The 23,913-nt window shown below is 34.3% G+C and overlaps 1 protein-coding gene and 1 long non-coding RNA gene across 2 annotated transcripts; both read right to left on the bottom strand.

The window, feature by feature from the left end:
- LOC120212079 lies at positions 1–17,863 on the bottom strand. Its single transcript, XR_005524656.1, has 3 exons — positions 17,661–17,863; positions 13,198–13,202; positions 1–10 (listed from the first exon to the last, which is right to left on the bottom strand). It is a non-coding gene; the product is annotated as an uncharacterized LOC120212079 (long non-coding RNA).
- LOC120212069 (cyclin-dependent protein kinase inhibitor SMR2-like) lies at positions 14,985–15,486 on the bottom strand. The gene has a single exon (XM_039210499.1). It carries the CDS (start codon positions 15,434–15,436, stop codon positions 15,074–15,076), a length of 363 nt encoding a protein of 120 aa, XP_039066430.1. The 5' UTR covers positions 15,437–15,486; the 3' UTR covers positions 14,985–15,073.
- Positions 17,864–23,913: the final 6,050 nt, after the last annotated feature.

Genomic DNA, 23,913 nt, shown 5'->3' with positions numbered 1-23,913 from the left:
AACGAAACGTCTTGTGAAGTCAACGTCTTGGAGAGTTGAACCATGTTCAAACACTTTGTTTGAAGTATTGGATAATAACTTAAATGGGATTGTCGATCTAAATGCAAAGACGTGTAGTTGTAAGAAATGACAAACATCTGGTTATCCGTGTGGCCATGTTATAAAAGTTGCTCTTCATCTAAACCAAGATGATTCAAGCGCATACGCTATGGATTGCTACACTACAGAAGTATATCGACAGACTTATGCCGAGATTATCTACCCATGTCCATATCCTTCTGAGTGAGACATACCAGATGACTTACAAACAGTTTTGCCACCAGTCATGGACAACAGGCTACCTGGCCGACCAAAAAATCACGATCGTATACCGTCTAAGGGTGAAGAGAAGAGGATATCGACATGTAGTCGGTGCAAGGAAAGTGGTCATACAAAGTTGACCTGTGGATCACCAGTGCCATCACAATCATCTTTTCCTCTACCAAAAAAAGGATCCTCATCAAAATCCAAAGCTCATATGGTGCCAAGGAAAAGGAAATCAAAATCGTAATCAAAATCAAAATCCCAATCACAACCGGCTTCACCTTTTGGGACTTATTAACTTAGGTGATTTTTAAATGCAAATGTTGTATTATGTGTATTTTATGTGTGAATGCATACATTTTCAGTTATACATTCATTAGTAACTTGAGTTTGAACATTGCTATGATATGTTCAGTTGTTATCATGTTGGAATTTTCTCTTGTGTTTGATTGCTTGGATAGTTGTTCTCTTGCTTCTTCAAGTGTCCTTAGCTTGTATTTATAGCTTGGAATGTGTTTGATGTTGTATATAACTTGATGTTGTATGTTGCGATCAATGCGAAAGTCAAATTCGCAACGTGAAAGTAAGATTCGCAACGCGAAATAAGCGTTGCGAAAGTTTATCTTCAACAGGTCTTTTTTACCTTCAACATAATGCATATTAAAAATAAACAACAAATCAATTAAACATTGTTGTGGGCACATTATTTGAACATTGTTATGGGTACATTATTTGGAAAATAATGTTTCGGACTTCGTTAGAAATAACCCTTTTTCATCGGATTAATTTCGTTTTTGTGGGTACATTATTTGAACATTGTTATGTATAAATTTGTTGTGTATGTATGTTTTGGTTTGATTATATTGTATGTATATTTTCATTTAGATGAGATGGGCTGTGCATAATAAAACAATATATCTCTTCCATGTGAGTACTTTATTCCAACCATGTGACAAGTGTGATAACCCCATCAACTCACAACTCAGCTTTGAACTCAATTAATATTGTCTTATAGCTTGATGGTTCATAAAGCATGTTACTTGAACAATATGAATAAATTATGCAATTTTCATGTTCAATTTAACACTGCATTTCAAATTCATTTAATATGTAATTGGAGTTTGAATTTAAATTTCAATTTAAGTTTGAATTTAATATAAATTTCGGTTCCACTATAAATATTAGCACAAGCCTTTGTTCCATCCAAAAAACAACTTACTCAATGGAATAACTTAGCCAATATGCATGTTATCATTGATTATTCCTAATTTCCATTGTTTTTTTTTCAACTTTAAACGCGAGGGAAATCCCGACCATCGTAACTTTTGTTTAACAAGCAGGAAGATTGGATATCTGAAGAATGCCTTTCGGATATTATCTATTTTAGTCAGTTCACTGAGGTAGTTTAACCCTAAACTGAAACTATCTTAGCTAAACATACTTGATGTAGAAGCAGCTGCAGATTTAAAATCTCAATGGTGATGCATTTGGTTCTCAAACAGTTAAAGCGTCAGAAATGTTTCGGGCGTATGATCTGGGTGGTATACGAGAAATGCAACAAATGTAAACTAAAAATCCCGATAATTGAGGGCTACAACTTGTAATAATAACAAAAAAATAATAAGTCCAAAATGCTTCCGAGTACTACCCAAATCAGAAGTCTTGAAATGCTTCTGAGTACCACCCAAATCATACGCCCGAAATGCTTCTGATGCTTTAAATGTTTGAGAACCAAATAGATCGCCTTCGAGATTTTAAATATGCTGTTGCTTCTACATCAGCTATGTTTCTCTCACACTGTTTCGATTAACGGTTATCCTATCTTCATGAGCTAGATGAAATATATAATATTCGGAAGACATTTTTATTTACGTAATTTTATTTCTATATAATTTTTCAATGATTTCTCTCCCAAATTATCAACTATCAACTTAATAAAGGTATGTTCTTCTATAAGTTAGACATTCATTAGTAACTTGAGTTTGAACATTGCTATGATCTATTCAGTTGTTATCATGTTGGGATTTTCTCTTGTGTTTGATTGCTTGGATAGTTGTTCTCTTGCTTCTTCAAGTGTCCTTAGCTTGTATTTATAGCTTGGAATGTGTTTGATGTTGTATATAACTTGATGTTGTATGTTGCGATCAACGCGAAAGTCAAATTCGCAATGCGAAATCGCAAACCGAAAATCGCTACGCGAATTTGACTTTCGCGTTGCTAATTTACCTTCAACAGGTCTTTTTTGCCTTCAACATAATGCAGATTGAATTTAAAACAACAAATCAACTTTTACAAATCAATTAAATAAGCAAAAAAATAAGTCTTATTTACACATCAACTTTTACAATTCAACTTTTACAAATCAATTAAACAAGCAAAAAATAATTCTTATTTCCTTATCAATTAAACAAATCAACTTTCAATGTAAAATTCAATTAAACAAGCAAAAAAGTATACCCCAGACTGTTGTTTATGCACAAATACATCAATTTCACGTAGCTCATGTCAGGAATAACCTGCAGAAACCAAATATTTGCTCAAAAACACTTTCTACACATCGAAAACCAACACTTTCTACACATCTAAAACCAACAAACAGCAAATTATTGAATTCTTGGTACTTAACCAAACATTTTCAAACCAATAAAGAGTATATATGTTAACAACACTTGCTCAAACTTACCAATTGTTTATGCAAACTTTCAGCACACGGCTGCAGGTAAGCAACGTCTCGCATATATCGCTCGAGCCATAAAATGCCGAAACCATAAGCCTACTGCACCTCTATCTCTATCTGTGGGAGGTAGAAGGTGTTTACTCCCTGTCGTCAAATGCTCCAAGCACATGCATACAAGAGGACCACAATGCCTTCTGGCTCCCTCCGTTTGTTGTGGCACGGTATCGTCTCTGATCATTGTAACTTTGAACTTTTTTGGCTTCTTGTTTCCAGAATTAGTCCAATAATCAATCGCGTCCAAGTATTTCACCAAATGAGCGCTCCATCCCTTACAAATAATATCTTTCAAATCAGACAATGGTATGTAATTCAACATGCTGTCATATACCATTGTCTTTAGGGATGGGAGCTGAAGCTCGACGATAAGCTAATGATGACGTTCTAAAACAGGGATAAACACCTGCAATCATAAATAATTGCTCACATCAAATAAAATTTATGGAAACCTTTAAAATATTAAAAAAATAAATACTAACCTTATCGACCTCCCACCACGCAGGATAAAGTTTAGCTTTTCCATTACCCAACGTATATGAAGCATCTCTCGGATCCTTCAAGTGAGCTACGTGAAAAGACGTCGGTATAATAGTCCATCGAGTATTTCTTATTTTCCTCAATTTCCTTATTATTAGAAGACGTGACACCCATGCATCAATATGTTGTTTTATAAAAAAATACATATATTAGTGAATTTATTAATAATTTAAAAAAATTAATCAAAACATAATATAAGAAGAATATAAGACTTATCATCCCTTCGAGGTAGCCATTATCTTTAACCCCTAATAAAATACCCCACCAAGACCGATCAAGAAACAAATGAATAACATCGTCGAGTTGGCATAGGTCAGAATAACACCCCTTGCTCCGCTCATGTAGATAAAAATCAACTGCGGTCTTAGCCCAAAGGATATTATCCGTAATTGTGTCCAGTAGTATTTCCCTCTCCTGCTGAGGAATGGTATTGGCCGGTAACACATACAAAATCCAACTCGCATCCATCATATCAGACTCAGGAGGGGTTTATCAATATATCGATATATGATGCCATGTGAATCGGGCTCTTGAACGGCGGGCGGGAACTCTTGAATGATGACAGAGGCCTCTTGAACGGTGGGAGGGGCTTCTTCAATGATGAGAGGGGCCTCTCTAACGATAGGAGGTGCCTCTTGAATGATGATAGGTGCATCGGGTTTCTTCTTATGGAGTCTTGGCACTAGTGGGTGAACGGAGACGTAATGGCACGTGCACGATGTCTGATGCGTGAACCCCATAGTGCAAGAAAAACCCGACCTAAAACATCTACCTTATCGGGCCGCTGAAAATAAATTAATACATAAATCAGTAAATAAATAAATAAATAATGCCAAAAAAGGTTATTTGCATTTTTAGTATAATATTAAACAAATTTACCTCATTGCGTAGAGTATTAACCTCATTCTATAACGATAAAACAATCTCGCGTAGAGCAGCAACCTCATCACGTAAAGTAGATACCTCACCACGTAGCGCACCATTGTCATCGCGTAAAAAATCCACCTCACCACGTAAATAACAAACCTCATCATGCCATGCACCATTATCTTTACGTAAAGTACCAACCTCATTACGCAAAGCACCGACCTCATCACATAACTCCCCTAACTCATCCCGTGGAGGTGGAGAACAGGGAGATAAATACCGTGGCCTCTTTGCCGGTCGTCTATCATGAGGTGATGGTGGAGAAGAGGCTCGATGATGTGATGGAATAGGTGATGGTGGAGGTGGAGAAGAGGCTCAATCAGGTGATGGCTCCGGGTGTCGAGCTGTAGAATCGGTCCGATCAGGTGATGGCTCTCGAAGTGTGGGGTGATCATCATCCGTCCCATCAAAAAACCGCTTACTAGCTTGCCACCAATCAGTGGCAAGCTCAGTCTGTGTAATGGATAGTTGGCTCCTAACAATATAAAAGCTCAAACAAAGTTAAACTTGTACTAGTAATAACTTGTTTATATATGGTATTATTTGTGTGTTAACTTACATCATTCATCGTCGTATATGGGAGTAACTCTTCCCAATCCAACATACGGATCCTCTTCCAGGTAACAACCCTAGGAATATCATTTGATCTTTTTATCGCATATGTCCGCATGTTGGGGAAAGCCTCAAATATCTAAATCTACAAAACAATATAATACAAACATTAGTAATTGTTAAATAATTAATTATAATTTTGAAAACATCATATAGAAATTCTTACCTTAAAGGCCCAAGTAAAGCCTGTCAAAGTGTATTTAGAACCATCGCCAAAGGTAGACGACAACTTCTTCCAGGTAGCTTTCCATAGATATGAACCCCACGGAAATAGATTCCATGCATTTAGGTCCTCTACCAATAATATTTGGTCCTCAGAGATAGGTTGTCTGTCCTCTTTGCCTAAAAAGCCGGCATGCAAAAGTAATAAATGGCATACTCGGACAACATCAAGGTCATCCATCCGAGTAAAACCATCTTTAACAAATAATCTCTTCAAGTCGTCGACGTGTAAACTTGGCTTCGACTTTGCCATCTCAGGAAAAACCCGAGATAATCATGATGGGCGGGAGATATGACTAGTGTATCGGGTTACTTCATCGTGTCCGAAGCGTACACCAGTGATTAAGCAAAACTCCTCCCACCCAAAATAAGTATACGCCGGTGCCGGAGGAAAATGAAACCATATCTCTTCATCACCACGTTGTATCCTCTCGGGTAGATCGTTAATCATGGTCTGAAGAAACAAATGTGTCAACATAACATCTCCACCCGTATGTTGTACTTTTAGCCATGGCCCGAAGCAAGTATCCTCAAACAATTTTCTTTGTAGAGGTGTAAGCGTCGACGCAATTTTAGAGGTTATGCTTAATTTATTCCTTAAGGTCAATGCATCCAAAATTTTTTTCTACAAAAACAATAAACATACCAAGTTAGATATACCAAAAACTACAAATTATACACTATAAACAGACAAGATATTAAACAGTGAAAACAAAGTCAAATATGTTTCAAACTATCACGGTATTCACATACTGTCATTATTCCATCATAGTTCACAAAATGCATCAAATGACATTCCAGAAGTAAGCACTTATATAAACATTTAAAAGGACAACATATAGGTCTAGTGCAGGTTTAAGGACAACATAAAGAGTAGTAGTTTATTCTTGAAACTTAAATTAGCAACACTGTGAAGTTAGTATTTGTCTTTGTTTTGTCATTTTGTTGAAGTAATGCAATTCATTCAAGTTTCAATTTGCAGAATAAAAGTAGTTTTGAAACTTAAATCCGCAACGCGAAAATGAAAATCGCGTTGCGATTTTAAGTTTCAGAAACTACTATTCTTCTTCAAATTGAAACTTGAATGAATTGCATTTTTCAACAAAAAGACAAAACAAAGACAAATAGTAACTTCACAGGGTTAAAGACTAAACAGTTTAGCAGTATAGACAGCAACCGAATGAATTTACTAAGCAATCTCAGTGAAATGGTTAATCTTTATATATACTGAAATTACCAGTAAATTTATCATCAATATAAGAAAAATCTAATAATAATACAAAAATTTTAAAATAAAAATAAGAGATTAAAAAACTAACCCTCGGCGGTTGATTTTCCATTTCTGATGGTGAATGGTTGTGAGGGTTGCTCTGAGAGATGGAGATAGACGGATTTCGCCGGAGATGGGGACGAATTTCGTCGAAGATGGGGACGGATGTCGCCGTAGAGAGTAAGAGATTGAGATGACATTGAGTTGTGATTTAAGGTTTTAGGTTATGATTTGCGATAATACTATTTATATTTGTGTTGTGAAATTAATATTGTGTTTCGCGTTGCGAATTTGACTTTTGTGTTACGAATTTGACTTTTGTGTTGCGAATTTGACTATCGCTTTGCGAATTTGACTTCTATGTTGCGATTTACAAATTCGCGTTGCGATTTATAGATTCGCGTTGCGAATTTGGAAAATCGCAATGCGATTTACATATTTGCGTTACGAAATTGGGAACTGGGTTGCAAAATTGGACTTCACGTTGCGAATTTGTTGGTCATTTTGGCAAATCCAAAAAAAGTTGGTTAAAATCGTATATTATAAGACATTTTCGGTCATTGAGGTTATTTTCTCTTTATTTTATAAGTATATAAAATATTACTTTAAAAATAGAACAAATATGCTTCTTTCATTAGATTCATATAAATTTAAATAAAATTTAAACCTGGCTCAGTTGGTAGAGCACAAGGCTCTTAACCTTGTAGTCGTGGGATCGAGTCTCACGGAGATCAATTCATAATTCGGAGGTCTCCCACCGAAGTTGCTCTCAACCTGATGTTGGGGGCAGCCTACTATCCTACCTCCCCCTTACCCCTTTACATATGGGAATAAGGGTTAGCTATTTTTTTATACAATGGTCCTTGACTATAGGATACAATTTTGTTGAGTCTCCTAATTATTAAAAGTTACAAAAATGATCCCATAATTATAGGAAATTGCTTTATTGAGTCTCTTTGTAACACCCCCAACCCGTACCCGACTCGGATACGAGTTCGAGGTGTCACAATGACCAGTCAAAGTATATACTTTTATAAAAACCATAGAAAATTTAAAACTTTTATTCTATAAAGTAATTCTTTTACATAAACATATTTAAAACCTTAACAGACTCCATCAGAGCGTACATATATATCATGACTTAGTTACATGCCAACATACTAAATTATATGACAAGACATACTTTACAAAATATTTATGATCTGAACTTTGCACAGAGGTATGCTGCTTTACGAATCCGAAGCTTGATCTTCTGACTTTTCACACCTACGTGTAAAACACTTACACGCTAAGTCATAGACTTAGTGAGACATGTAAAGGCACAATGTAACCTAACAAATACAAGCAGTTGTCATATAATACATATCATAATTACATACTTATAAAACCAATCATATAATATGACTACAAAACACCACAATAAATGAATAATTACTATGATCATATCATACATAACCACATTGCATTTCATATAACCATTATTATCATATGATCCTAACTTATCACTTATACATGTCACATATCACATATACCATTTCTAGAGAAACACATATATCATTATTCAAATTATGTTTTATTTTCAAAGCCCATGCATACTATTGAGAACTTAAGGTATGTGAGTACATAGAGGTTGTGCACAATGCTGTCACCATAGCTGTATAAATCCCACTAGGGGCGCGTAGAATTTTTCCCGAAAGACCACGTAGATGTCCCGAAGGACCACATATAACACATATGTCTCAAAGGACCATTATGTCCCGAAGGACCACTATGTCCCGAAGGACCGCGTAGACCCTCGACTCTTGGCATGCCAACTATACCTATAGCTCTCATAACACATGACATGGACATTATCTTTTACCTCATTACACATTCACATATTCATATCACATAATCACGTAGTTTACTTTCACGTAGCATTTTCCATGAAATTCACATTATTCATCCTTTTCACATATGGTCACATCACATAGTTCTTTATCCCATTTCACATAGTTCACATATACGTTTGTTCTCATATTCATATAATATATTATTTCTTATCTTTTAACTTATATTACATATGCATTTAATCTTATGTCTTATTATCAATATCTCATAGATCACTATCATACAACACATATTTGCATATACATGTTCTCATACAACCCCTTCATTCAATTATAACATCCAATCTATCTTATTATACTAACATGTATTCATGACATTCATTTCACATACATAACATATCATATAGCATTCTAATAGAAGCACTTATGAGTCATATTATTTTCACATATATTTTATCATATATCTCATAATCACATGACCTATTAATATAAATACAGACATTTATATAGTTCAACATAAAAATGCATTCAACAATTAAACATATACATTTACTTATATACCATACATCTAACACCATATCACTACATGTTTATGCTTTAGTACTTATATCATATAATATCGGAATTTGACTCATCGCAAGTCTTAATTCCTTAACATAATGTACACTTACTATCATGTACTCACCTGGTCTCAAAGAACACTCTTAAGCTCTTGTTTTCTTTGCGTATCTTACTCTGTCGACCTATCCGAACTTTGCTTTCGATCGATGTCTACACAATCATATATTTATACTATCAATATCCCATTGATATACTATAATCTATAATTTCTTAGACTGAAAGAAAGATTTATTCCATTTCCCATTGAAGTGCATCGGTGCATTCTACAGTGCATTGATGCATTCTTTAACAGGTGCATCGATGCACTACCATGCATCGATACACAATTTACATTTATGTTTCCATTTTAAGGGGATGCATCGATGCACTCCTCATACATCGATGCACCAACTGTACTCGATGTTTATTTATTTGAGAGTGCATCGATGCACACAACCCAAAATTACATTTTGAGCCTGAAAATATCTTGTTTTAACCCCCAAATTCTACTTATTAATCCCTCCTTATACCTTAAAACTTATCCATACATATTTAAACCTTCTTATAATACTATAATATTTCACCATATCTTATAATTCACCATAATTCTTGAATCAAAGAATTTCATCAAATTTTCCATGTGTTTTAAATTCAATTCTAACACCTCTAACTTCTTAATTAATCCTTTGACAAGTCAAATCCATCCTTAGAACTTCAAAAATCTCTTTAAATCAAGAATTCATTTCTCAACCCTTAATCAAATTTCCTTTCAAATTTTCTCTACTTAATGTTTTAAGCTTATATAAGCTTACCTTAAGCTTATATAATACCCAAATACTCCATCCCAACTTATAAATTCAAGAAATTAATCAACTGAAGCAAACTTACCTTATAGACTTGAGCTTGAACCCACGAGAAGAAGAAAGCAAGAAGAAGAAAGAAAGTTTCCAGATATCTTATTCCCACATGTTATCTCCTTAAATAAGGGAGATAAAATATCTTTCAAACTAAATTACCATAATACCCTTATAATCCTTTCATATTTACCATTTAATCCAATACTAAAATATCCTTATTAAATCCTTAAACTTTTCAATTTTCCTAAATTGATCCCCAAATTTAAAAAAATTCATTTTAGTCACTAACCCAGATTTGGGATGTTACACTCTTGACTATTAAAATACAAATTGATCACTCAACTATTTATTATGTTCCAAACTCATCCTTTTTCTTTAAAAAATTAATGATCGTTTGAGCTGGACGTTAACATGTTGACTAAGATATGATAATTGTTTGATATTACAAGATTAAATTTTATTATATCTTAGTCAATATGTTAACGTCCAACTCAAATTGACGTTAATTTTTTAACGGAAAAGGACGAGTCTGAAACATAATGAATAGTTAGATAACTATTTTGTAACTTTTAATAGTAGAGGGATTCAACAAAGCAACTCATTATAGATGGATGACCATTTTATAACTTTTAATAGTTAAAAACTCAACAAAGCAATGTCTTATAATAAGAAGACCATTTGTGTACTTTACCCAATAAAATATTTTCATTCTCTTCTTAATTTCAATGCTAAGTTTTTCTATCTAACTAGAAAAAAAAAGGAGGGGAGAGTCTATTTTTTTCCCCGCATGAGGTGAATTTTCATCAAAATTGATAACATTTTGATCAATATTGAACATTGATGGGATGATGATATAATTAAAATAAAATATAAATATATCAAAATTGATTTAATTAAAAAATAGTTTAAATAAAATTAGAACTCAATAAATAAGTATGCTGGGAAAATACAAATTATTAGAATAACATATACTCTAAACTACACAAATAGTAACTAATGTTTAAGTAAGTTTTTTATTTTCTCTATTGAAGTTTTAAAAATAACAAATTAGTCACTAACGTTATCAATTTATGACAAATCGATTACTTGCCGTTAACAATCGTTACTGCAATAACAGAATACTAATTAGACGCATTAACATTAACCAAAATGACTAAAAAAAATTAATTCAAATTAATCTGATCACCCCACTCAATAGATCTACCAAGACACAAACAGCCAAAAGTCCATGTAAACAAACCCTAGAAACCAGATCACGACAACCGACAATGTACTCGAAAATTCAAGGCATAGGTTGTCACAACCGCGCGCGCAACTTTGGCCTATTTAAACTTACATTTTACTATAAAACTTAAGTTTCTAAATTTCAAAATAAGTTAGTTGTATATAAAAGAATTATAGTTTAGAATTTTATTGTAATTTTTTGATAAAATTTAACAAATTTTTTCATTTAAAATATGCTATATATTAGAAAGAATAAGTGAAGTCGAAAATTTTGAATAAATATTTACAGGAAGCTTACCATGAGAAAGAAGTTAATGCCTAACTTGGGGAGCAGGAACCTTAAAAGCCTGTTTGACATGAGAAAATTAATGAAACTTCAGAAATCAGATTCATAATTTCCATACAGAGCTGAAATGGTTCGGGATCCTTTAGCCTTCTAATACTGTGTAGCTCGAGTTCGATAGCACCATACAAGTACAACTACATCCTAAATAGAGAAAAAAAGGAAGCTGCAAACATTAACCTCGAAGCTGTGTCCAAACTCCAAATCAACACTGACGTGACTTGGTAACAACTAACAAGCCCTCGTCTTTTCACGTTTAGAGATTGCTTCTAACTGTAATGCTTCACCTAGAACCAAGAGAATAAGGTGGCGAATACGAACGGTCCCTCCTTGATCTTCCACCATGAGGAGAATATCTTGGAGAGTAATCACGACCTTGATATGGTGACCGTCTTAGAGATCGACGATAAACTTAGTCATTTACGGCCGCCACGATACCTTCCACGATCACCACAGCTATCTTTTCCCCACAGTCATTTGAACGGATGATAATAGTACAAACGAAACAAGCCAAGATCAGAAGAGGAATAATAATAAGAAGAAGAGTCAAACGATCGGTCGAAAGGTGTCCTGTATGATCAAATATGCTAAGTTAATCGGTTTAACGTGACACGTCAACATTCCATTATTGTACTAAAGGGAACTGGTCGATTTGTTATAAATCGATAATATTAATGACCGATTTGTTAGTTTTGAAACTTTAGTAGAGAAAATGAAAACTCACTCAGACATTAATAACCATTTATCTAGTTTACCCTACTCTAAACTCCAAAAAGCTATAACAAAATTTCAACTATTTGAAATTATTTATAATAATTAAGATTAATTAATGATCCCAAACTTGAGGTTTGTAAAAGGGCTGATGAGTTATTCAAAAAGAGAAAAGGGTCTGATATTCTTTTGTTTGGATGCTTACTAAGGGCACCTAATCAAAGTAATCTCCAAGCAAACTCGTAAGAAAAATCATGATTACCAATTGATTTATTAAAGTAATTTATTAGAAATTTTAAATAAAATTTAAAAATTAAATTTTAATATTATGAATAGATTAAGAAGCTTAAAATTATTTTTATAATAAATCTTTTTAATATATAATATGAATTATTCAATCAACAAATAAAGTATTTATAGTTATAAAATTGTTAAAGTTGTGATGAAATCATTTATGATCGATTAAATTTTTTTAGATAAATCTTAGGAGAGTATAAAATAATATCTACTCAAATACTCTTAATTCATTGATAATAAATATTTATATTCTTAAATACGCAGTATTTAAACCCGTAATTTCATAATTTCAAGGGATAATAAATTCGCTTAATTCATACAGTTTTAAACCAGAATTATAAATTTCAAAGTTAGTCTTCAAGTAAGTTATGATTTTTTGGGGGGGGGGGTAAAGTTGGTACATAATGAAATTTACCGTTCTAATTACCGCTACTCTTTGTAGAGCGACATTTGGGATTTTAGGCAGCAGGTGTTACCGTGACAGTGCCACATGTTGATTTTGTTTGGTGTCTTTGCTGAGTGGGAAAAAGTTCCCTAATCAGAATCCTAACAAATAGAATGAAAAAAAGGGATCTTTGTAGAGGAAAATGGAGAGTACTAAAACGCCTGAGCGACGACATATTCGATATCTTTCAAACGACAGCATTGGCCCCAGAAGATCCAACCCAAAGACATGGCCAGGGCTTAAATCATATGTTCTACAGTGGCTCTTGTCCTTCATTTCTTTCAACTCTTCCTTCGTAATTTAGGGTAAAATATCTTAGCGTATCAAAAAATTACCTTTGACGGTAAAAATGGGTGAAAAGAAAATCTGGGTTTACGATAACTAATCACATATATTATTATGGAACATGTTTGAGAAGTATTATGGGACACGTAAATGAAGGGGACGCCACATGATCCGCTCTCAATTTGCATACCAAAAAACAAAATTAAACTCGACTTTTTTGGGTTTAAAATAATGTCATAATAACATGCCACCTTATGTTATCAAATTGTCCTAAATGTTACACATGTGATGTGTTATTACTTCATAATTGTGAAACTTTTGGCAAAAAAAAAAAAAAAACAAGAGCCTGATAAAAATGGGAAAATCATACCAAAAATCTCGACAGAAAATGGGAATAAAAGATGGCAAAACAGTTTGTCCTTACTATCCATTGTGTTAACCTATAGCTATTTCCTATCCGTTAATACAAGGGTAACTAAAACATGGGTTAAAATATGGTACGATTAAATTTTTATATATTTTTGCTATGTCGTGCTTTGTACAGAATATATTGGTATAATGGTGACATTATTAGACTCTACGTTATCCTGCCTATGAAGTTAAAAATCTGTACCATCAATATGAAAAAAATGAACACATATAATAATAATATATAGAAAAAATTGATATAGTTAGCTAAGCTATATTTGCTAATTGATTACGTGAGTGACCTTAGGCTGTTCGAAAATTACATCACCTTTTGCTCCCATCTAAGCTATATAAGTGCCTATAATTGGACTTCACAACCATATACTGAAAGGGATTTGCCACGCACACGCATTTAAAATATATATTTTTGATCAATTTAGTGCGTCTATAAGTAGTATTTGTTTAAAAAATTTTAATTATTTGACGATGAATGTTTATAAATTCTTACAAATGTCACGTTCAAATCTAAGATCTCAATAAATAACAATCATCTCTTTAAACATTAAAGTCATTTGGTTCATGCCACATTTAAAATATTTCAAAATTTTTGAATAAATATCTTTTATCATTGTAATATAGTTGAATTTTTTTAATAATTATATATATATATATATATGTCATTTTTTATAATCAAGACATTATTTTAACATCGTAAATCAGAAAAAAAAAGATGTTAAAAGTAAATTACTTTAGTGTATAAATTTATACTTAAACCCGTTAACATATAGTTAAAAGCTCTTAAAAGTTACAGAAATATGATTTAATGAAAATGTATAAGACTTTATTTTAGGATGAAAGCTATGGTGTGAAAAGAAAAATCTATATATAAGTCCAAAAATTGACCAAATTTCTGAAATAATCCACCTTCGTATATTCATCTATCAATTCAGATCCATCCCACTCATCCCAGTGACGGAGCTACTTGTTGTGTGGGTCCCAAATTTTAAAATTACTAAAATTAAATTTTGTTTCTCTATTTTTTTAAAATATTTTAAAATTGTAATTAACTTAAAATTAAATGAATTAAATTTGATTTCTATTTTATCTTAAATTTAAATATGTTCTAAATTTTATCAATTTCAAAATGAATCAAATTAGACTCTATACTCTTAATATTTAAATTTTAAATTAATAATTTACATGCAATGCAGGCACAATTATGAAGAACAAGAAAAGGATGATAAAATGAGAAGATCAAATTAAGGGCACATCATTATAATTATTTATTCCTCTCCCATATGTTCAATTCACAACCTTTTTTACCCTTAGATGATTGAAACTAACCTTTGATCTTCATATGCAAATTTTGATGAACAAAAATGGAGGAAAATTAATTCATATAAGTAAGAAACTTTAAAGAAGTCGAAATTGAATTACTTTAGATTTATTACTTGGCTAGTTTAATTTCATCAAGCACTCCTGCATCTCCTCTTGAATTTGCGAGAGCTATCCAAAGTAAATGGCTCCGAGTTGGATCGGAAAAACGACTCTACCTCTTCCCTTCTCGTGGTCTCGAAGAACTGCACCTCTGATAGCTTCCTCTTGAGCGCAAACTTTGATCGCACTTTCTTCTTCGGCGTCGGCGGGCAGCTTTGGATGGTGGGTATTTTGTGATCACTCGACGTTGGCGTTTTACACTCTTCTTCCCTCGCTGCCAAACCTCTTTCTTCTTCTTCTATTCCATCTTTTTCAATCCCTCCTTCTTGTCGTTGATGGTGGTGGTTTTTTTGCAGAGTTTCTTGAAGAATATTTTCACGGTGATCCTTGGACATGGAGGTGAAGATAGATTATTGGGTCGAGAGATTTTTTTTTTGTTAAAAAAATTTTGCGGCCCCTTGTTTCTTTATAATCTTTTTGAAACATCATATATATATGTATGTATACACAAATTTGGCACCTTCATTTATTTGTATTTTGTTTTTCACGCTTTGTATACCCTTTCTTCCACGTTATTCCTACCTTTGGAATTAACCATTAAAGCTTCTTTCTAATCACGACAAGGCTGTGATCTTACTGTAATGATGTCCACTAAAAGTTACTGCAATGAGAGGGAAACTTATAGCATACAACATTATATACTCACAGCTCAAATCCCGAAAACGGATGGTTATAAATTGACATTTATTAAGATCAGCCTGTAACTCTAGTTTCACTGTTGATAGACATGTAGGAATAATTATAATCTAGTACTTGAGTGTAGTGTGATGGGGAAAATAAGATTAGAGTAGGGGTGTAAACGAGTCGAGTCGAGTTTAAGTATTGTCGAGTTCGATTCGAACTTGAAAACTTTAGATGTAAGCTCGACTTAAAAACTCGAGAGCCTAAAATTTTTAAGCTCGACTCGAACTCGAAAGAAAATATTGAAACTCGACTCGAACCCGAAAATGCTCGAACTCAAAAAAAAAATTTAGGAGCTCGATTCAAGCTTGATTCAAGCAGGAACTCAAACTCGAACTTGAGCTCGGTTCAAGCTCGATTCAAGCTCAAACTCGAACTCGAATTTGAACCTACAAAAATCTTATATTACATTTAAAATATATAAATAATTTTCCCTTTAATCAACCATCACCAATACATTTTTTTTATAATATGAACTCATTTCAGAAACTTTATATGATGCATACAAGAGTAGTTATGGTTGTAGAACATGTTATAAACATATAAGATCAAACATGCGCCCACAAAAGGCACATTTACAATCCTCTCCAAAGCAAAACAACAACTTTTGTCATAAAAGTGTGTTTCAAAACTCAAAATACAAAGGCAAATCTTCCATAGAAAACACGAAATCCAGCAACAAAATATTCTAATACTGTTCATGTACACAAAATCCAAATTCACAAAAAAAAAATAACAGTAACATGGCCAAGCTTTAATACATAGCACCTATAAAAAAGAGTAAAAGACAATAAATAATAATAATAATTCTATAAAAAATATGAAATCATTACAAATATGAAGTAAAAAAACACAAGATTAACAAATTCAAATATTAAACCTTTTAATTTGTCACATTATCGATTCTTTCGAAGGAACTGATATAATAATTTCTTTCGGTTGTTTGTCATCATTTTGCAATAATTTAAAAACTCAAATAAGTCTACATATATTTAAAAAAGTAAACAAACTCTGTTATAAGAAAATACATTTACCTTATTTTTTCTTTTCATTCCATGAAGGGATCTACACCAATCACCTGCACACATCAACATTTGAACTGTTTCTGGACATCAGAATATTGAATAATTGCCTTTCTCACATTATCATCATGCACAAAGAACAAACATCCTAGACTTTCTCACAATAACTAGAATTTACTAAAACCCAGAAGCTCCGAAATGAATATTAGAATTTTCAGCTACCGCAAGATACGTCAATCGATAGCAAAACAGTTCTTTTATCACATAAAGGTTGACCTTATCAAATCACAAACTTCACAAATGGTTTGACATTGTTAAGCATAGGGATCCTGACGAACAATAGGCAGAGGGAACAATGCCATATATAAGGCTACTATTGATATACCAAACCAAAATCATTGGTCGTTCAACACCACCTAACATGCTTCATTATCCATATCTTCAATTGAAAAAGAATATATATATATATATATATATATATATATATATTAAATTAAGACATCAGAATATAGAATAATTGCCTTTACAATCGTAAATGATCAACGTATATTTTGTTATTTTACCTTCCACTAAGTCTAGGAGGGCCTAATTTTGCCAAAGCTCTTTCCACCTCTTCACTTACTTGAAAAGTTCCAAGCAGACATAAAAGGAAACACAAGGAAAAGAATATAATCCAAAGGGTAAAATGATGGACTACACAATATACCTTAGAAATGTGCTAGAAACGGTTTTTCTAAATTGCGCTCATAAGTGCTACAGAAAAGGGTCATTTTAGAACCATCCAACTGAGAAAAGGATAAAAGAAAGAAAAAGAAATGAGCTTGGATCGAAACTTTAAAGAGACTGCTAAGAAAACTCTCTTTATTATATTTTAATTATCGTTGAGATTAAAGCAAAGGATTCAATTTTCAATCTGGGTTATTGATTTTTGTTGTGAGAAAAAGAAAGAAAAACTAGCTATGGCTGAAGTTTTGGGGAAGGCAAATCTGTTCCCGACTGATCACTATAGTCAGAATAAGAATTTAGAAGGTGGAGCTTGTTTGGTTCCTAAGAAAATTTCTGGATTTTGTTTGAAAAAGAATAGAAAAAGAAAGGAATAGAACCCTATATAGTATATCAAACCACAACGATATAATATAACCTATCAACCACCCAAAACAACGACTATCAACCAGAATAGAAAAAAAAAACATTCGACCAACAAAAACCATCAGTGGCTAGAGAACCAGTAAGTAAAACCTTACCTTCTCGTTGATAGGAGCTTGCCTTTGTCGTTCGGAGTCTTGGGGGAGCGTTTAGGCCACGGTGGTTGTGGGTTTCTGCTAGGGCTGCAAGTAGACAAGGTTTGAGAGGAGAACGACGAGGGGGGAAGTTTTAGCCAGGGAAAGTTTGAGGGGGAAATGAATTAGGGTAAGAGTTTTTACCCTAGATATCTTGCTTTAGTGTTCCTTTAATTTGTGCTTGTTTTCAATTGTGTATTGTAATTTTAATTATTTGACATTGTAATCCCTTAGTTGGCTTGTTTAATTTAATGAGTAATTTCTACTTTGTATGCCTATTTTCAGTTTTACATTGTTTTAGTCCTTCATGACATTTTTAAAATATGAGTTTAAGTTATTAACAGTAGGTTTAATCTTATATTGTTTCATCTTAATGTATGTGCATTTGCATTTCATTCGTATGCATGTATGTATCGTGTAAGCACACTTTAGTTTAGGTAATAATTTAGTCCATGTTTAGGATTGTCTTCTTTAAGTAGTTGTGTATAACTTAAACCCTAAACTATAAAACTTAAACCCTAAACCATAAATCCTAAACCCTAAACCCTAAACACTATCACATAATTATAAGGGATGAGATGTCTTAGTTGTATTATAGATTTTTTAATATATTTTTAAAATTTTATAATTATCAATAATTTTTTTTTGTAATAATGTAATTTTAAAAAATCTAAAATTATAATATAACATTTTTTTCGAGCTGCTCACGAGCTTTTCGAGTCGAATATCGAGTAGCTCGTTTCGGTTCGTTAAGAAATCGAGTCGAGCTCGAGTCGAGTCCATTCGATCCGAGTATTTATTGAGCATTAATCGAGTCGATCTCGAGTAACTCGCGATCTGTCTCGTCTCTTTTACAATTTAGTATGTGTCTGCACCTGTCATATCAATGTATCTCTCTTGCGCTTGTCTGCATGTAAAACTACGGGCATAGGATACCGTTTCATAATTCCGCCCTTGACAAAGACATATGCACAATTATTCCCACTCACGTATTAATTTATACTCTAAATAAAACTCACTCCACCTGCGAAACCCCATTTCTAACTATAAAAATTACTATCTTTTTTACCATCGGTGACTGTAAAAACTACAGAAAGAAACAATTTTACATGTGTGCAAGGCATAAGGGAATATAGGGTCAAAGAGTACTCCCAAATAAGCAGTTTCCTTCTCTCTTCTTTGTTAGACATTTTTGTCGTCTTCTGATTTTTTTTATACTTTTTAAGATTGTACCAAAAATTTGAAGGATACACATAAAAATACGTAAGATTGTGTTGAATTTAATTATTTGCTACTGTGATGGATGAGATGCAGCCAAGTTCGGAAGTTGAGGCAATTGGTCCCAAAGGAAGGCCCCTCGCTAAATTCTAAATCCCCTCTATATTATTCTTGTTTCACCTGTTTGACTTTTACTCTATATATTTGTAGTCCAACTCTGATCCTTTTTTCCCATTTATTATGATTTAGTATTAACTTAATTTTAAAATTATTAGAAATAAAACAAATTTTATTACTTAAGAGGCACTTTTGAATCCTTAACACTGTTGGAAACAGAAAGCTTCCGAATTTTAAAAACACGAGACATCTTCAACTAAATGTGCTGCATTTGCAAGAGGTTTATAATGAATTATTCTATTTGATTTAAATTTGAGTAATAGTATACATATAAAAAATAAAGTCTAAATAATTTAAAAGGTAAATTATACCGATAGTCTCCTATATCTTATGAATTATTGATTCGTTCGATTTAAATATATGATATTATTGATCCGTCTAATTTAAATTTATCGGCCGTTAACCCATTAACAAAATTATTACGTCACAATTAAAAAAAATAAAAAAACCATGTGATCCCCACTGCCCCTTCCTCTTCTTCTCCTATTAACCACCCACATCATTTCAGACAAAACCATGAAAAAAAATAATAACAAAAACCCCCATGTCGCAGCTCTAGTCCTTGGTCCTTCTCCGACGAACATTGCTACACCTTTTTCGATCGAAACGTCTCTGGTGGTGGTGTCGGCTGATGAAGAATTGGGATGAATTCGACGAGAGGTTCCTCGAAAAGAAAAGAGTATCAGTTTCATCTTTTATTGCTTAGCGGCCACCACTCGCCGTGATGATTATTATCACTTCCTTGAGAAGATAAGTTGAAAACATGGCATTAGGCGACGTATTATTGCTTTTGAAATGAATTGTTTTCTTCTTTTTCCTCGTTTTGTGTCTCGTGATGTTTTTCTCTTTTTCTTGTAGAACCCAAATAGTGGTGGTGGTGACACGTCGTCATCGTCTTGCACGTTGGAGCTGGCAGGGCTGTACTGCAAGTGGAGAGGCAAAACTGAGAAAGAACTGGGGGGAGGGGGAAGCCTCACCGAACACGTGTAGGGAGAGTAACTGGACGAGATTGTCCAAGCTTTGGAGGCTCAGTGTTAAACATTACAGTAGACAATGCTTGAAGCAAGAAGAAATATCAGAAGAAATTCTATTGATCTTGATCAATTTACATTTCACCTAAGCTTGCTTACTTATAGTCAATTCTTAACAAACTTCAACAGACTAACAATTATTCCAAAAAATCGTTCCCTAACAGACTTGCCACGTATACTAACAACATTCACTACCTACAACCTTCACGCAATGCATGTGTTGCATTACCATACGCACAGCACACTCAGCTACCTTATGTATATCAACATTCTCTCCGCTTCTTCTTCTCCCTTCCTTAACACAACATAACATGTAGTTTTTCTCAAAACTGTTCAAATGTTGGCCTGGTCAGTGGCTTGGTTAGACCATCGGCCACTTGAAACGCATCAGGGACATAACTGACTCGAAGATGACCAGCTGCAATCTTCTCTCGGACAAAGTGAACATCCAATTCAACATGTTTGGATCTAGCATGACATACTGGATTGACACTCAACACAACAACACTTGTGTTGTCACACCAAATAACAGGTTCATCAGATAAGGTGAACCCAAGATCATAAAGCAACGCAGCAAGCCATATAACTTCTGCAGCTGAATCAGGAACGCTCCTGTACTCAGCCTCCATTGTCGACCGCGGGACTGTCATCTGTTTCTTGGAGTTCCACACAACCAGACATCCTCCAAGAAAGACACAGTATCCCGTCATGGACCTACGATCACTTGCATCACCAGCCCAGTCGGCATCAGAAAAAGCTTTGAGATGTAATCTAGTATCACTGTTCGAAAATACCAATCCATAATCAAGTGATCCTGCCAAATAGCGCAGGATGCGTTTTACTGCTACCAAATGCACTTCTCGTAGGGACTGCATGTACTGAGCAGCTTTATTGACAGCAAACGCAATATCCGGTCTAGTATGACACACATACAAGAGAGCCCCCACAATGTTGCGATACTCCCGAGCATTAGCCAACAATGCACTATTGTGATCAGTAGCTTTTGCAGCAGCAACCATTGGAGTGCAAACGGGCGTTGCTTGACTCGTATTTGTTTTCTTCAACAATTCACAAATATAGGCTCGCTGACTCAGTACCAAACCAGTGCCAATTCTCTTAACTTCTATTCCCAGAAAATAAGACAACTCACACAAATTTTTGAGTGAAAAACGAATATTGAGCATACGAATGACCTGATCAACAACTTCAGCAGATATCCCTGTAATGATAATATCATCGACATACACTAATGCATACGTGCTGCATTCATCTTGAAGCCTAACAAAGAGTGCCACCTCTGCCTTGGATTCAACAAAACCAAGCTTTAACATACTAACTTTAAGTTTGTCATTCCAATTACGCGGTGCTTGGCGAAGACCGTAGAGCGCATTTTTCAATTTGCACACTAATGGAGTACCATCAGAGGCACATTGTTCAAATCCTGGAGGCTGCTGCATATACACGTCTTCATGCAAATCACCATTTAAAAAAGCATTGCTGATATCTATTTGTCTTAAAACCCAGCCTCGAGCAACAGCCATGGTTAAGAGCATATAAACTGTCGAGAATTTCACAACTGGCTAAACGTATTTTGGAAGTCAAGGCCAGGAACATGTGTGAACCCTTTTACGACTAGGCGAGCTTTTTATCGAAGCACAGACCATCAGGGTTTCGTTTGAGCTTAAAAAGCCACTTGCACCCCACCACATTTCTGTCATCAGGTAAGGGAATAAGTACCCATGTGTCATTCTCAAGTAAAGATGAATATTCAGCATGTACTGCTTCAGTCCATACAGCAGATTGAAGAGCTTCTTTAACCGTGGTTGGGACAAAATCATCAAAAATGTGGTAAGCACTTTTGGCTTAAATATGCCACACTTACTGCGAGTCAGCATGGGATGTCCACTACGAGCTGCAGGTTCTGTTCTGTCACCAGTCAGCGATTGAGCATCCTCAGCAACCGCAAGACCTCCCTAACCAAGGTCTGGAACTTCAGGCATAGAAATTGACTCAACATCTGACACTGAGTGTGTAGTACAGTGACCAAAATCATCTACAGGTAACTGAGTAACACCTGGAACTTGAGCACCACCAATACTCAGCTTATTGGTATCCATAACTATTTCAAGAGGCCGACTCATAGGCAACATAGATGATGACTGATTGTCCGTGTTAGTATTGGCAAATGGAAAATTCCACTCATCGAACTTCACATGACGAGACACAATGACACGCTTATCATGCGTTAAACAAATAAAGCCTTTATGTTGAGGGCTAATACCCAAGAATGTACACGGTCGAGATCTAAAGTCAAGCTTATGAGCATTGAACGGTCTTAGATGAGGGAAGCATCGACACCCAAAGACCCTGAGAGATTCATAATCGGGCTTCTTTTTAAATAGGCATTCAAAGGGAGACTGCCTAGCTAGTACCCTTGAGGGGAGTCAATTAATTAAATGGACAGCCATGACTATTGCGTACGACCAATAACTAGTTGTCATGGAGGCTTGTGCGAGTAAAACCAGTGCCAACTCGACTATATGTCTATTTTTACGTTCCACTACCATTTTGTTCTGACGTGTGTGGGCACGTAACACGATAGAAATGCCAGCTTCAGTAAGAATTCGAGACAGCCTGCGATATTCGCCGCCCCAGTCACTCTGAACAGTTAAAATCGATAGACCAAACTGCGTTTAGACAAGCTGTTGAAATAATTAAAATGCATAGATAGCTTGAGACTTGTCCTTAAGGAGATATAACCAGGTGTGTCTCGATCAGGCATCCACAAAACTCACATAATACCTATAACCATTAGAAATAACAGGTGATGGCCCCCATAAATCCGTAAATACAAGTTGGAAGGGCAAGTTATAAACAGTGGAAGAATCAGAAAATGGAAGCTTATGGCTCTTTCCCATATGACAAGCAACGCAAGTTTCATTAACATTTTGCTCAACGGTTACATTAAGTAGTTTGCATATTTGTCCAAGGGTTCCATGTGCAGGATGCCCAAGACGCCTATGCCACAACTCATACAAACTATGTGAAAGAGAAACACTATTAGCTTCAAATGAAGCATTTGCATTATTCATGGAATCAACTTAAAACAAATATAAACCATCTTTCTCTTGTTCTTGCAGTAATACTTCACCAATGCCTTTATCACGAACACAACAATGAGACGCATGAAACTCGAAGAATACCCCATTGTCCCTAGCAAGCTTCGAGACCGAGATAATATTTTTAGTAATCTTTGGAACATGAAGCAAATCATTCAACATCAAGGCTCGAGAAGAAGAGCATAAGGTAGTGTTACCAATAGCTCGAATAGAAAGTAAATCTCCACTGCCAACAATAATTTTACTTGGTCCGGAGAGGTCTTTTGGATTAAGCACCTTAGCTG

The sequence above is a fragment of the Hibiscus syriacus genome, unplaced genomic scaffold (assembly GCF_006381635.1).
Source record: "Hibiscus syriacus cultivar Baekdansim isolate YM2019G1 unplaced genomic scaffold, ASM638163v2 tig00000715_pilon, whole genome shotgun sequence".
In the NCBI taxonomy this organism is placed as follows: Eukaryota; Viridiplantae; Streptophyta; class Magnoliopsida; order Malvales; family Malvaceae; genus Hibiscus; species Hibiscus syriacus.
The sequence above is the reverse complement of the archived record's forward strand: the minus strand, read 5'-3'. Positions and strand labels throughout refer to the sequence as shown.

What these genes read in the sequence shown, in the direction of transcription:
- LOC120212069 (XM_039210499.1), bottom strand. Translation starts at nt 15,436, where the DNA reads ATGTCCAAGGATCACCGTGAAAATATTCTTCAAGAAACTCTGCAAAAA.